Below are 17070 nucleotides of genomic sequence, written 5' to 3'. Positions count from 1 at the left end.
TGAGCAGTAAATTGTTAAAACACGAAAGTTCATTGCTATCACTCCCTCCCATTTATCCATATTAGATATTTACCGTTTTTTTTTGTTTTGTTTAAACAGACTGAGCGGGCCATGTTTCGGGGTGGGGTGGGGGTCCGGTTCGAAACTTTGCGACCGATCTTTCATATTTTTATACTCCAGTTCATTCATTTCTACAACTTACTGTAACTCCGGGTATCATCTCCATACATATCACCCGGTTTTGTTAAAGCTAAATCATAGATTATCATTTGAGCAACATTTTATATATTTTTGTCAGTTTTCTTGTATTTAAGGAACAAAGACCTATTATTACATAGAGTTATACCTCTTCTGGAAATGTTTTACTTTGATACTTTTTATGAAATTTTGTAAATTGCCTCCCTTTAAATATGAAAAAATGTAAAAGTGGACTATTTTTTTAGCTTTTGATATAATATTATAGTTTTATATTCAAATTTGAATACTTCAACAACCTGAAACAAATGAAAGGTATAGAAAACAGCGCATAGCTTCGAAGTTCGTCTATTTTCGTTCTATCTTGGTTGCGCAACCGAGATAGGCAAAAGGATAATAATATTCATAACTTACATTCTAGTTAATTTTCGCAAAATGTGTACTTATCAATGCAAATCTTTGACAACTTTAATATAAGAGTGTTTATATTCATATGTTCCCTAAGGCAAGATATTTTTTATTAAATTAATACTTAATAATGCTAAAACGCTATCTTGGTCGGGCAACCAATTTTATAAATACTTCCAGTGCACGGTATAGACCCCTTCGCCGTACTACACAACCTATGTCACATCGTTAGGTGTGAAATAACGACGTACCATTAACTAGCTTGACCAGTTCTGTTGAAACTATCCTGTAAACTGCTATCTCCTGTCTGTCCGGACACAAAATGACAAATCGACTGCCGAACGTATACTTCTTTGATTGAGTGTGATTCAAATATCTTGTTATTCTAATTAAAGTCTTTGCTTATGTCAAGTGCAGTACTCATCAAACATACGTATCATCAATATATAAATTACTTTGCTTCTACTTTTGTAATAATGAAATAAAATACACATAAATTTGCCTTGATTAAGATGACGGTATCACCATTCGTAATTATATTAGCCTTCCGTTCGTAAGTTTCCGGTGGTTTCCGTACAATCGGAATCGGCTATTTCCGTGGTTTAGGCCGGGCCGGGCTGGGCCGGGTTTTATTAATAACCTTCCTAATCCCCGTACCGTACCCGTACCGTGTATCCAGAATGGCGGAAAAGTATGGAAACCGCAGTCTATATCTAGAAATATATTTGGCGGTTATTCTTTATTATAATAGTGTAATGAATATGGTGAAACATTATAAATAAACGTTTATAAACATATTAAGTTATTTACACTAGAGAACTTTTATACTAGTATAGTGAGAATTATATATACACTTGATTTGATATTCCCAGAGAGCAGACAGGCGATGACCCAGCGTTGGGCCAGTGATTGGTATCCTACACTAATCGTTTCCCCTTGTTGGGCCAACATCATTTTTTTGTCTATCAATGGCCTAACTCCATTTCTTTGTTGGCCAAAGGAAGGATGCAAACGTTTTCCAAACAATTTCAAATTAAAAATAACTCAAATCGATATTTTAGCACATATTTTTTCTTCAAATAATTGTGATCTAGTTAAATATTTATCTAGTTAAATATTTAACAGTAAGAAATTTAATCTACTATTTATTTAAACTTTGTCAGCAAGTTTCCTTAAGAAATGTTACATAATATTTCATCATTACAACATGTCAATCACTTACCCCGGCCTTATGCCTAAAAGAAATCTTTGTTTCCGGTAACATGCTCAAAAAAATTAGGATAGGTAGGTCGGGGAATTCTTTTTTTATTTTTCTTTATTAAGTGAGACTTTTCTTTTTCTATTTTTCTGTATTAAGTGAGACTTTTCGGAAATTATTTTTGTGTCAAAAATGAATACAAATAAGGGGGTTATGCCTTTAGAGCATCAGTAAGTTGATTTCCAACATCACAGACCATAAAAATGTACAGTTTTGCAACTGACTGTTTTCTTTTCTCGCTGAAGATGCAACTTTCTATTTTCCCGTGCTGGACGCTTCATAAATTCTCTCACAGCACAGCACAGCACCCTGGATAAAAATTGTCGAAAATCATAATGTTGATTAAACTATCTACATAAATTTACTTTTGTCCGTTTTAAACCGAGAAAACTATGTATTGAAAAGTAACTAGAGTAATAGATATCTTATTTACAGAATTTCATACTCACACCTAGTGCCATCCGCTAATTTTAAATCAAAGATATTCAAACATATGATCAAGTCACATGGAGACTACATGCATACAGGTTATAAAAGAATATCATTAAGATATCACAACTCTATCAAAAATATTTTTTTTAAAAAACTCTACTTACAGTTTTTATCATGAATGCTCTTGAAAGCTTTCAAAACAGCTCGAATTTTTGTTAAATCTAGATCTATCACCTGAATTATAGTTTTTTGTTAACTTCACATGTCTATGCAGCTAGGAATCTCGCCTTGAATGCAAAATTAACCCCATTTCCTGGGATTTCTTACATAACTCTTGTTAACGCGTACGAGATATTCAACAGATTTATTGTAAACATTTTATGATTGTACAAAATTAAAAATTTGTTATAGCAGTTTTTCTTCATTTTTTTCTTTACAAATAAGGTTCTTTAGGGAGCAGATTTAAAATACATGTAGTTCAAAATATCATTACGGCTGCAGATAAGTATAAGTTTGTACAATAGTTCGAACTATGATTACGAATGGTTGCAGAAAAGTATTTAATTAAATGCTTCGTATTACACCTACACAATGGGTTTATCTGTAAGGGTTATGATAAAACAATGACCTGTAAAACACATAATTATAGATTAATATACAGATTGTTTTTTTTACTTCTGCTAGAGATATCTCGCACTGAAATTTATAGTTGCTTCAACGTTGGTCCAACGCTTGTATTTACAGTACCTATTAATCATTGACCCAACAACAATTATTCTCTGACGGATTTCCGTCGTTGGCCCAATGGCTTCATGTTTACAGGGTTGTAGATCTAGTTGCAAGGAAATAGCCTTCAGATGCAAATAGTTTTTGTAAAGATTAACATGGCAAATGCCTGAATACCCCTTTTTTTAACACGAGTTGTTTTAGCCTTGCTGATGACAAATAGATCTTCGATCAGTTGAAAAATGTATAACAGGAGCATGCTGTAAAGTATTTACAGTATCCCATTATTAATATGTTTCAGGCATTTTTGAAACTTGTAACAACCGTTCTTTCCAGGGAAAATGACGAGTTTGGATTGTTTTGCTAAGTAACTAGGGGAAGAACCGTAAATATATCGCATTCACGTTTTGATATACACTTAATAAATCTTTTAACACAACACTCGATAATTTATCGATGTTTTTAATGCATAAAACTGCATTTTTACAATTTGACCAATGTTCAGGATAATATGGTGCTCACTAATAACATTTCAAACGTTAAATAAAATCGATCAATGCAATTGTATACTTTTATTCGTTTTACGACCTCGTCCCAATTTAAAAAGTCATAAAAAATGCACACGTGCTGTTTTTTTTTTTTTTTTTTTTAGAATTTATGAAGGAGCATATTCGTTTTACGACAGGAAAATCAAAATTAAATTACAATAACACGGCTTTGTCTTGCCGTAATTTTGAAATAATTTTGATTTTGATTGATATTTGACCATATTTAAATTCAGGACCGGCGATGAATGAAAAGGATGAAAAGAATCGATAACGTCCCAGGTCCAGATTTTGCATAGTCGACAATGAAAATAAAATATATTTTAAAAAGCCTTTATCGTATGTATACATATAATGCAACAAGTATGAAATTCAGTGCCGCCATATATCATTTTATTTACTACAATATAAAAAATATAAATCATGTTTCATTTGATGTATCTGCATGCATGGTAAAGCGAATGTTATTCTATGGGAAAACTAGTATGGCACTCATTTTTCATTCAAGTTTACTTGAACTCTGCTGCTAATGAATTAACATAACAACTATAATTTCAGGAATGTGGATACCTTGGAAGTACCTGTGGTAAACACTACCACTTATGGTAAGAAAGTTTCCACTTTGCAGCCACAAAGGTCTGGAATAGTCTTCCGAATGAACTACGCACCACCACAGATCATGCTAATCCAGGCTTTGAGTGGCTCAAAGTGTGCCTGTGCAATGTGTGTTTGAGCTTGCTTACTGGCTGCTTGTATATTTGTATTTTGCTTTCATCATGTGCCTCAGTCACGCCTCAGTCACGAGACCATGGTTTAAATCCAACATTTTTAGTCTTGCATAAGGGCGCATGACTTGAAATGCTAATAAAAATATGTTATAAATTGTTATTCTTTCATAGAATATAATAGGGAGGCATTTAATGCTTTCTAAACATCTCTTATTCTCTTATAAATTTAAACAACAAATATTTTTCTTTTAATAAAAAGTGCCCCAAATATATAAAGTTTTTAAAGTTCACATATTTACTAAAGACTTTTTTAGTTTTAAGTAATACTTGTGTTTATAGTTTTAAGTCATACGTGTGTTTTAAGTTGGTACTTTAACCATTTCAGTCTAATATTTTTCACAGGATGTTCTACCGAAAGTAGTACAGTTTCATGTTTAGTTTCAATTATGCTGCCGTCTTGACCCTGCCCTTCATCTATTTGTGCTATATAAATCTGGTATAATAATAATAATAATAATAATATTTGTTCTCTGTTGTCTGTTTGTATGTGTAAATGTTAGTTAGACCCAGTCATGGACACAACTGGAAATAAGTCTCTGTTGACTTTCTTAGGCTTTCCAAGCAAAAAGTCTAGTCACTACTTACAGTTTACTGAGTAAGTTTCAACATAACAATAAAGAAAAATAACTTAAATTAGACTGGTATGGTATGAAGTAGTTTTTATATTCGTAACGTCTTAACTACTTGTGTGATATTTATTTATTTTAGAGTAGGGGGTTCAGTGATATTTTATGTATGTGCTATATATGTTTGTTTTTATCTGTACTGTAATGTGTATGATGGATTTTTTGCTGAATAAATCTATCTATAAAAACAAGGAAGAATATCCAACAGGGAAAGCCACGTTCTAAAAACGCAGCCTCCCCAAACGTGCACACGATCAACACAAGCACACACGCACACACACACACACACACACACAAAGCAAACACACAAGGACAAAACAAACAAATAAAGGAACACAGTGGGGCACCGCCTTGGAACGGTCAGTGGCAAAACCACCACTGGGGAACTTAAACTGGTTTATGGTGCACCTAACCTCACTCTTACCCCCACCATGTTCCAAAGTCACAGGACAGTGTAAATAAAAGTTATCCCCGCTAGGTGAAACCCTAAATACGCAAAGGAAACAGAAGGCATGTAATGTAAAACACAAAAAATTGTCTTGTATATATTATAAATGCAATCCTTAAGAACCTAAAACGCATGTACTCAATGCCTTTGCAGAAGACAAAGCAACAAGGGAAACACCCTTAAGGGCCCGACGCAACAGGCCAGAAGATGGAAATCAGTTTAATGATAAAATACACTGTTTCCTCTTCTTAGTGACTAATAAAGTTATAAGGCTGATTGACTTTCCAATAATCAATGACACCTGTGTCGGCGCTCCCAGTGATGTACCGTGTTTGTACGGATTTTAGAAACACCTTTGGCAAAAATTAATATCTCGGACAATGAGCAGACGTAGCATATTGTAAGCAGATTTTCAAGATATTACGTACTCTGTTTGCCAGTTATTTTATATCTTTTATTTAAATGGATTAAACAACATATGATCATTTTATCTGTTGGTTTCTATCCTTCTTTTGCTTTTTATTGGAGCTCTGTGTATGTTTGTTATGTGATTTCGCGACATTGTAGGCTGAAAACCACTAATCCATGGTGGGGGGGGGGGGGGGGGGGCGGGGGGGAGGTAATTATTATTTTTGCCAGAGACCATCACACTTCATTTCCCGTCAATCACTGAAGAACTATTTGAACTATATAGGGTGATAGGGCTTCTGTGTCTAGGAATACAGAACTTCGGTTATCCTAGTCTTAGTCTAAATAAATTATGAGACCTCGGGCAGACCGATTTTACATTTTGATATTTTACGTTGTCTACCTAGAGGTCTCAAAAACAGTCAAAACTGTGGTGGAAACTGTGGTCAATTGAAATTACGATTTATCAGTAGTCACGATTTTTCTTTAGCCCTAACTGCTTACCTGTTGTTTTAAATCATAAATAGTAAATAAAAAACATAAGAACAGGACATATTTATCAAGAATTTCTGTTGTAAAAAATTTGAACTTCTAACGTTTCAATCGTCTTCATGTAATGGCGGTCGGAGGCGTGACCAATGAAAACGCTTCGTGTAGTAATGTGTTTACCGGTGATCGGCCATTTTCCGATATGTTGTACACTCGTGTTAAACCTTGGCATTTTTTTAACTGTCATAGTTTGAATTTTTCTCAAGAAATCTCGGTAATATATACATCATTGAAAAGGAATATATACATCATTGAAAAGGAAAAATTACAGGCTTTCTGTGTATGTATTTCTTTTTTTTTATCCGTTGCATTATCATAACATAATTCCCGCCCAACGGATTCCATTGGGTGTTACTTACGCAAAGAAGAGGACAGTGCTACCACATTCTTTACCTTTTCTGGTTTGTACTCGGAGGCGGATATCGACAAGTCAAAATAATATAACGATATTCAACTCTCGAGTACAATTATTTGGACTAGCCTAGTCTAGAATCTTATCGTAGCCTAGTTCCGTATTCCTGGCAGTGGCATGGATCCTATTCTAGGAAAACGGAAGTTCTGTATTCCTAGCAGTGGCTAGGATCAGATTGTAGGATAATGAAAGTTCTGTATTCCTAGACAACCTAATAATGAGGATGGATTACGGAACTATTTAAGACTAAGAGGCATCAAATACATGTTGGGAAATGCATAAATGATGTTGTAAACTTACTTATTTCACTTAAATTAGCGATTTTTCATGCCTGCCATATTATTTAATGTTATGGTCTACCATTTTGGGTTAGTACACTCGAAACCCGTTATAACGCTACTCGATATACCGTGGTATTCTTTAAAACGCGGTAGGCTCTTGGCTCCGGAATTTTCTGGAAAAAAAAAAAATGAGTCCGCGGATGTTATTTAATTTGATCATAACCAGCGTTATAACTATACTTTGTACTTTAACACCATTGCCATGACAACTGTGACAAAAATCAATAATTGTCTGCTAGCTTACTTGTTTGCGTATCACCTTTGTTAAAGTTTGAATACATGTAGACATGTGACAATTAGGCAATCAGTACCGTGTCAAAATTAGATTGTTTGCATAACAAACGTGTAACATTGGTCAGTCAACTATCAAACCGTTTAAGTTTGCACCAATTAAGCGGATGACATGAACACTTGAGTGAATAAAAAATCAAACAACAGGCCCAGTTTTGTAATAAAATGCAGCCGTTTTTCGTAGTCATCACACTCAGTTCATCGGAATTAACGAAGATTCAACGCACTGAAAGCCATATTGAGAATGTTCTCCCTTTTTAATATCGTATATTAACGACGGTGATTTAACAATTTTCTATCTTATTTATCGATTTTCTTCATGTATTCAAAATTAAATTTTTTAAGACTGTCTGCGTTTTTTCTCTTTTAGTTGTAAACATAAACCCCCAGTGCAATTGCATTGCATATGTAATTCTCACAACCGCGCACTCCTCACACAGCGTTATATATGTTTACTTCCGGGATACACAATTCAACTTTCTTTTAGAATCACGACAAAATGAGAAGATGACACAGCGTTATAATTCTTTTAATGTATTTAGCATTTAAGGTAAATAAATGTCCCGTTTATACGATTCTTATTTACATAAAACAGCGTCCAAAATACGTTTTATACATTACCAGTGAGTAGGGTATTGCATATACCGCTGATATTATCAACCCACGTTATAAATTTAACCCCGCTAGATCCGCGGGTCTCGAACCTTGGACCCCGACCATAGCGTTATAACTGGGTCCCAGTGTATAATCTTAAACGATATATTAATGGCGGCGACTACATCCAGAACACACCAGAGGAGCTCAGTTCATGGCCCATTTTTTATGCCCCTGGCATCTACTGATACAGGAGGCATATAGTGATCGTCCTGTCCGTCCGTCCGTACGAGGTTAACCAAATGGGACGGTTTCGTCTAGCATCAATACCCCTTACTAGAATGACTTGATACTAATGCAGATGTAACCAGTGACCATTCCTCATCTTCAGACATCACCTGACCTCAGTTTGACCTTGACCTCATTTTGGACTTTGGTTGCTTTATATGGGACATCTCTTGGTTAACCAAATGGGACCGTTTCGTCTAGCATCAATACCACTTACAAGAATGAATTGGTACTAATACAGATGTAACCTGTGACCATTCCTCATCTTCAAACATCACCTGACCTCAGTTTGACCTTGACCTCATTTTGGACTTAGGTTGCTTTATATGGGCCATCTCTTGGTTAACCAAATGGGACCGTTTTGTCTAGCATTAACACCGCTTACAAGAATGAATTGATACTAATACAGATGTAACCTGTGACCATTCCTCATCTTCAAACATCACCTGACCTCAGTTTGACCTTGACCTCACTTTGGACTCAGGTTGCTTTGTATCAACAAGGATGCCACCGGTGGCATCAAGCGTTTATTGAACGCAGCTCCTTGTTTCTTTTTCTTTTCAATTTAATTCCTATTCCCCCAGCTAATTTTTCAGGTTTTTCAAAATTTTCATCTTTCACCCATGTATTAAGGTAGTTCTGCACGTTTGACAAACCGGTAGTGATGACGTAACATCAGGGACTACCTTAGCCTGGAAATTTAGGGAGAAGTGACTTCTCCCTCCTGGGGAAACAGGGAGAAGTTTTGAAATTTTGGGAGAAGTTCGGCAAAGTGAGACAGAACATTGCTTACATGCATTAAATTATTAGTTGTGTTCCATATGTACAACTTTACACGGAGATTACAGAGCTTCAGGATTACCTTGATCTTTGTTGCAAGGACCCTACAACAATCCTTAAATTAAATGAACACTGGAGTTGTGAAGACAATCATAAAATTAGAGACATTCATCATGGTAAGATCTTTGCAGAGCCATTGAGTCAGATACCTGAAAATGAGTTTCGCGATATCCTGTTCACTTCAGTTTCCCTAGTAGCCAAAGCAATGAAAAGGACTGTGGAAAAACAATTAGTTGACTTTCTCCCTGGCGGTTCATTCCATAAAGCTCCTACTGTCGAGGAAATGAAACGCACTAGTTATGCCCATGTGACCAACCTAGGTTGTGAGCACCATTTCGGTGACTTGGATAGCAGCCAAAAGCGGAGACCTAATGCTTCATTTCACCACCACTCCTCTGTGCAATTACTGAAACGAAATAGGGAGCCTATGATGAATTGGCTCGAGAAAATGCCAGAGGAAAAACTGAAACTGCTAATGAAATCTTCTAGAAAGGGAGGAAAGGAACTGCGTGAGAAACATAGAGAACATGATAACAGTGTTCTTCGAGAAATCCATGATGAAATGACAAAGGAACCTGTCCCCAAAAATAAGAAACGCAAAGTTGCCAGTGAAAATTCCCGTAGTAAGAAACCCAAAATTAATCCCCCAAACAAAGACAGTGACTTACAAGATATATCCCCTCCTGAAAATATCAAAGAAAATGACTATGTGGCAGTTGCCTACCAGGATGCTTGGTATCCCGGTATTGTGACTGGTGTTAAGTCGGAACAAATGCTAGTTGTTAAATTCATGACTCCAACAAGGAAGACTGGTCATTTCATGTGGCCTTCAAGAGAGGACATACAAACTGTTGATCTGGCTTTTGTTTTAAAGACTGGTTTTATCCCTGACTGTATGAACTCTGGTAGACAATGGAATATTTCAGAAACATCTGAGATTGCAAATTTGTATGATGAATTCAAAAATTTACACTTTTAGAAAGCAGAAACTGCTCAGAATGACTAAATGTGTGTCATAATTAAGAGAAAAATAAGTTTTGTTTGTTTGAGAAAAGCATTGCTCTTCATTCATGTAAATGATTATATTTGTAAATATGTTTCCCTGAAGTCTTAATCTCAAGCAATGTAAAATGAATTGATCAGCTTTCAAAAAAAATAAAATTTCAGAAGTATTTTTTCTGACAGCCTGTACATATTTCTACAACAAATGCCACCAGGCAGAATCAGTTGTTATTTATTGTAAGTTAAACTTAAAACTGTGATGAAATGTATGAAGTTGTATCTTCAAATTCATTTATTGCATGTGTTATTTCCTTGTATATATGCTGTGTAATGCGATGAAATGATATTCGAAAAAAAAAAGATATTAAATTCAACTGAACATGCATTTTGTGATTATTTCTTTGTTCTTCATTACAGAACTATTTGAATGTTAAATACTTATTAAAATGCAGCACTTCAAGATCTGTGTGTGTTCCAAATTTCATTAAGATATCTCAAATAACAAAAAAGATATGGCATTTTTTCTAAATTCTTAACACTCTGATTCCGTTATTCGGTGCCATCGTCGCGGCGCGAAAGACAGTAATTATATAGTGAAAAAATTCTTAATATTTGCGTAAAATTAGGGTAAACAAATTGCCATAACTTTTTTATTTTTTGAGATATCTAAAAAAGAAAAACAGTTCTGAAAAGCTCTCCAAGAGATCTTTACAATAGAATGATTTCCAACAAAGTTAAAGGAATTTTAAAAATTAAGGTGTGGTTGCTATTAAATAACAATAATAATGTTTATTCAGTTCCATTTGTAGTATTATCTTGCTATGACTTAAATAAAAATGGTGCAATGTTTCAACAATACAGTACATATTTGTACTGTTTTACTGCAAAATGTTTAACAACTTGACACAACAAATCTTTCCTCATATAATCAGTACTTAATATTTCTTGGATTATCTTTTTTCCTTCCTAGAGCAGCTTTTTCAGGTATGTGAGCATTCTGAGTTTAAATTTTTTTATGTTCCTTCAATTTGACAAACTACAGAGTTTAAAAACCTCTCAATCTTACAATGAAATGTTATTTGTATTGATCAGTAGATAAAATACTTAAAAATCAGGGGCAGTACTTTTTAAAATTACATATTTTGACATAAAAAATCTAAAAATTGGTTAAATGTATTACCTCCCTTTAACACATTTCAGAATTAACTAAAAGAGTTGTCTGCTATTTTTATCAAACAACAAATTTAATAGTTTGTCAGGGGCCATATATCTAACTTATATCTGTTTTTAATGAAAGAGAAATGCAGATTAAAATGAATAGTAAGCAGATCCCAATTGAAAAATAAACGTCGGGAGTAACGGGTAGTCTACACTGTGACGGCAATAAAAATTTCGAAACGATTTTTATCTGAAAACAAGAATAACTGGATAAGACAAGTACCGAGGGCGTTCGGTTGACCCGAGGTTCCGTGTTTTGACCCGCGAAAATCAAGAAAAACTCGTAGTTGACCCGCACAAAAAAGTGTCCTGTGCGTCAGCTCGATTCGCGAAATGCGTCTCGAGTTCGAAGTTCTGCATTGTGAATCAAAATCTCGGTGAATTTCAATTGTTCGCCGCCACACAGTAGGCGGAGCGTCGTATGTTAATTAGCTACTGACAGATGTCAATCACTCCACGCGCCGACTGACACGTAATTAGGTTTGTAATTCGGAAGTTAATTATCGCCGTTTTACGAAGTTTTCGGGCTGTCTGATCTCAGATGTGGGTCAGCTTTAATAATAACTCTTTCATTCTTTAATTATCGTTTACTGCAATCACATTAAATGCAAACAATTAGCAGCTTATCATGCGGCGTCAATCTGAAATCGAGTGATCATCTTTTGTTGTCATGGACACGTTTCGCCGCGCGTGCCTCCCGGTGACATCCTGTGTATTGCGTATTGTGTTTACAGACTATGTGTAATATCGGCGCACTTTATTGCCGATTATGTTTTACTTTCATCCAATTTTAGGGCGACTTGAACTTCGCTTTTCTGGGCGGGAAGGGCGAAGTGAAATATTTTAAAGCGAAGTTTTCGCTCAACTTCGCCTAAAACGCAGTCCCTGAACATCATTTATCCGGAAAACGTAGCATAAAGCCTGAAAATCATTTTATGAATTAATCGCCACTTGTGAGTAAATTTATTACAGTTGCACTGTTGCTATATTTCTAAAGTCAAAATATGATATTAAAACATATGACATGTTAAATAATTCAAAATAATGTCTCAGAATTAGCCTGAAATGTCGGGTTTACTTTAATCATGGTCAAATATCTCAAAAATAAGCACACGGACCTATACATTATATTTCATCAAATCATAGGCCATTTCTTTATTTACAACAGTGAGAAGGTTCATCAAAGTCTACATTGTAGAACAATTTCTATTCGCTAAAATGTTATGAAAGTTATGATTTTCCCATAGACTCCCATTATGAAATAATGCGTGAGGTCCATATTTTTAAAATCAGTCTAGCAAAAAATCAAGCATGTGACTATCTTTTTTATTTGCTGAATATTTTAGGTATCTTCTGAAGTTTTGAAAAACCAGAGTTTAATGATCAAATTCTACATTATAGAAACAAATGTAGACCCAATCGTGCATAACTACCTTAATACATGACTATTTAAAAGAGTCTGTCATTGGGGACTGGGAAAGTTGGTTTTAAATTTCACCATCTCGGGTAGCTGCTGATTTTTGGGCACAAGTGTCACATAACAGCAGGCGACATCTTCCAGGATTTATGCGTACATTTATATTCTATATGTGCTTCATTTCAGGTATTCTTTTACCAGAAAGGGGAAGGTCCTGGGGTGGTTAATTGATATAAAAAGAGCTTAGTATTTTTGTGAAGTGGAATAAAAATCCTGAATAATGTAAAGCCAATTTTAGGGAAAAACTACATAAATTGGAAGAAAATTACTAAAAAGCCCTGTTATAAAAGCAGTTTAGCTAAGTTTGTAAAGAGTAATCTAAATTGCAAGTTTTCTTTTTTGGCATTAACAAAGGGTGTGCAAGATTTGCTACATCAGAAACCTGAATTCCACTATTTCAGCATACCAAAAAATCCGACTCTTACAGACTTAAAACACAGGTCCACTTTTGGTGTGTGTATGATTTTATTGCATGTCTACATATTATTGTCTTAATTTAAATTGAAAACGAATATATTTTTATTTTCATTTGCCTTCAGTTTATTGAGGTAGTTACACAGTATGAAGATTTTCTGGGGATGACATTTGGGCATCTGCTACAGACATCAAGAGTGATAATAAGACTGGTTATTGGCAACAGATTAATCCGACATCCAAGATTATATGTATCCACAAAGATGGCAAATACAACAGAGATTGTGAAGTCATTAAATGACAAAAGGGAATACAGGTATGACTGAGGCAAACATTAATAGACTATTTTAAGTTTTTTTTAACCTAATATAGCCTGCTAATTTTCTAAAATGGACTGGTCCATCATTCAGTTGCGGCAGTAACATTAATTATTGATATTCGAAGGGGTATTCACTGAAAATTAACTGACTGAACGCCAAGGCAGAATCACTGCCAGCAGGCTTAAGATTAAACTGAGGAATTGTGGTTTGATTTTCAGATTGGAGAGCCTTATACAATCTTCTGTAGATGTTCTTTGTAGACAAGTTACCAGCATTCATTCAACTGAAATAGATAATTTTTAGCTCACCTGTCACAAAGTAACAAGGTGAGCTTTTGTGATCGCGTGGCCTCCACCGTGCGTGCGTGCGTGCGTAAACTTTTGCTTGTGACCACTCTAGAGGTAACATTTTTCATGGGATCTTTATGAAAGTTGGTCAGAATGTTCATCTTGATGATATCTAGGTCAAGTTTGAAACTGGGTCACGTGCGATCAAAAACTAGGTCAGTAGGTCTAAAAATAGAAAAACCTTGTGACCTCTCTAGAGGCCATATTTTTTATGAGATCTTCATGAAAATTGGTCAGAATGTTCACCTTGATGATATCTAGTTTAAGTTCGAAACTGGGTCACATGGGGTCAAAAACTAGGTCAGTAGGTCTAAAAATAGAAAAACCTTGTGACCTCTCTAGAGGCCATATTTCTCAAGGATCTTCATGAAAATTGGTCAGAATGTTCACCTTGATGATATCTAAGTCAAGTATGAAACTGAGTCACGTGCGGTCAAAAACTAGGTCAGTAGGTTTAAAAATAGAAAAACTTTGTGACCTTTCTAGAGGCCATATTTTTCATGGGATCTTTATAAAAATTAGTCAGAATGTTCACCTTGATGATATCTAGGTCATGTTTGAAACTGGGTCACGTGCAGTCAATAACTAGGTCAGTAGGTCTAAAAATAGAAAAACCTTGTGACCTCTCTAGAGGCCATATTTTTCAAGAGATCTTCATGAAAATTGATCAGAATGTTCAAGTTGATGATGTCTAGGTCAAGTTCGAAACTGGGTTACGTGCCATCAAAAATTAGGTCAGTAGGTCTAAAAATAGAAAAACCTTGTGACCTCTCTAGAGGCCATATTTCTCAATGGATTTTCATGAAAATTGGTGAGAGTGTTCAGCTTGATGATATCTAGGTCAAGTTCGAAACTGGGTCAAGTGTGGTCAAAAACTAGGTCAGTAGGTCTAAAAATAGGAAAACCTTGTGACCTCCCTAGAAGCCATATTTTTCAATGGATCTTCATGAAAATTGGTGAGAATGTTCACCTTGATGATATCTAGGTCAAGTTTGAAACTGGGTCATGTACGGTCAAAAACTAGGTCAGTAGGTCTAAAAATAGAAAAACCTTGTGACCTCTCTAGAGGCCATATTTTTCATGAGATCTTCATGAAAATCGGTGAGAATATTCACCTTGATGATATCTAGGTCAGGTCCAAAAGTGGGTCACATGCCTTCAAAAACTAGGTCATTAGGTCAAATAGTAGAAAAACCTTGTGACCTTGTGAATTTTTTATCTTGATGATATCTAGGTCACATGTGCTCAAAAACTAGGTCACTATGTCAAATAATAGAAATAACGACGTCATACTCAGTTCAAAACTGGGTCATGTGGGGATAGGTGAGCGATTCAGGACCATCATGGTCCTCTTGTTTGTTTGTTGTGTTTAACACATTTTTTTTCAACAGTTTATCAGAAATGTTATAGCACTCATTCAAGGTTGGCAAAGTAATTCCCGGGGGTGGTATTTCCCACTGATATTTCCCGGTATTTTCACTTGAAGTGTGTGGTATTTCTATCTAATACAGTATATGATGGCACCATTAACCGGGGGGTTGAACCTCTATATGCAGCCCGTCTGGGCGTACCAGGTGCTTAAAGCACTGGTATTGGCAATAGGGGTATATCAACCTCAAGGGGAGGGGTGCGGTCATGGCTGTTTGTTACAATAAGGCTGTAAATATTATCATTGTTCATTGAAGATATTGTTGTAATAACTATTATTTTTATTATTGTCAATGTGTACAACGCCGTTGAATATATCATTTATGAAAAAGGCGTTAATCAAATTGTTCAGTTTCAGTTTTGTGATTGCATATGTCATGTTTTGTTATTTTCCTACATATCTGCGATATGTCATGTTTAATTGTAAAGCACCTTTGAACGTATATTCCATATGAAAAGGGCGCTCAACAAATCTGGTATAATAAATAAAATATTTCCCGGGAAATACCCCAGAAACAGCAAAAGTGGGAAATACTGGCTAAAATATAGAATAACACTATAAAATGATATTTGTAGACAAATTGTTAATGAAAGCAATAGCAAATGACACTTGATACCTATCCATAGCAAAGGGGAGCACAATAGTAATAGTTCAAAAGTTGCATGGCATCTTTGGGTTTCATTTTCAAAACTGAATATCACCACAACAAAAGACTACAACCCACTATGAAAAATGTACATGATATGAAATGCATCTCATTATTACAGTAACTACCCATATCAAACAGATCTCACTAGTCTACCATTCTCGGTCAAAATACCTACTGATTAATGACTATTAAATTTAAGAGTTTTGATACAAAAGACTGTAATAATTATCACGGGGGAGGAACTGTTACACGAGACTCGGTTGTGGGGGATATCATGTTACAGATTTAGGATGCTAACGTTACAGCATTCGGAGGATAAAAATCGCTCTCGGTGTTTTGTTTGGAAAAGAAATGGTAAAGATTTATCTTTTTTTTTCAAAAATAGGAATTGTATTTCTAGATAAATGGTATGTACGTCATTTGAGACATGGCTTAACATGCGAAACACAGTATATTGATGTCTATCAAGCGTTTTATGACAAAATTCGAAATTTTGATAGAAAATTATTAAAAAGAATTTGATTAAAAGATATTTCAACCGTATTTTATGCTCACTTGCGTAAACAAAACCCCCCTTCATGCATTCACTTATAATATGATGTAGAAAAATTACTGTGGGTCTAATTTTTCGTAGTTTTATAAATGTTACAGTTGTGGGGTGCTACTTCTGGATGTGTTACAGATTTAGGATGATACATTTTTGGAATTCGTTTAGACAATATACAACACCAGCAGAGTAAATGGACTTTAAAAATCATAAATTATGCGTTTCCATAAGATGTAACAAATGAATTATACCACATGCATTTATTTTTTGAATTTGAAGTTCTAAATCAACATCTATATATACTAAAATGATATTTCAATGGAAAGCTGGTGTTCTATATCCAATGTAATGATACCATAATCACCAATCCGCATTGAATCGTCCTTTGCACTTCAATCGGCTGATCCCTTACAAAAAGAAGGGGAGCGTTGGTCTAGTGGATAAGGCGTCGGCCGCTCAATCCAGGGGTCGTGGGTTCGAGCCCCGCAGGGGTCACGGCCATGACTTCTCATATGACA

General features: G+C 35.1%; 1 protein-coding gene across 1 annotated transcript in view; it reads left to right on the top strand.

Moving 5' to 3' along the window:
• The first annotated feature begins 5769 nt into the window (after positions 1-5769).
• LOC123524304 (nardilysin-like) overlaps positions 5770-17070 on the top strand; it is a 47426-nt gene continuing 36125 nt past the window's right edge. The window contains exons 1-2 of the mRNA XM_045302398.2: positions 5770-5826; positions 13386-13576. Of these exons, the coding sequence (XP_045158333.2) occupies positions 13425-13576 (152 nt within the window). The 5' untranslated portion in view covers positions 5770-5826; positions 13386-13424. The remainder of the gene's footprint in view (positions 5827-13385; positions 13577-17070) is intronic.

The sequence above is a fragment of the Mercenaria mercenaria genome, chromosome 3 (assembly GCF_021730395.1).
Source record: "Mercenaria mercenaria strain notata chromosome 3, MADL_Memer_1, whole genome shotgun sequence".
Lineage (NCBI taxonomy): Eukaryota > Metazoa > Mollusca > Bivalvia > Venerida > Veneridae > Mercenaria > Mercenaria mercenaria.
This window is presented reverse-complemented; position numbering and strand designations above follow the sequence as displayed.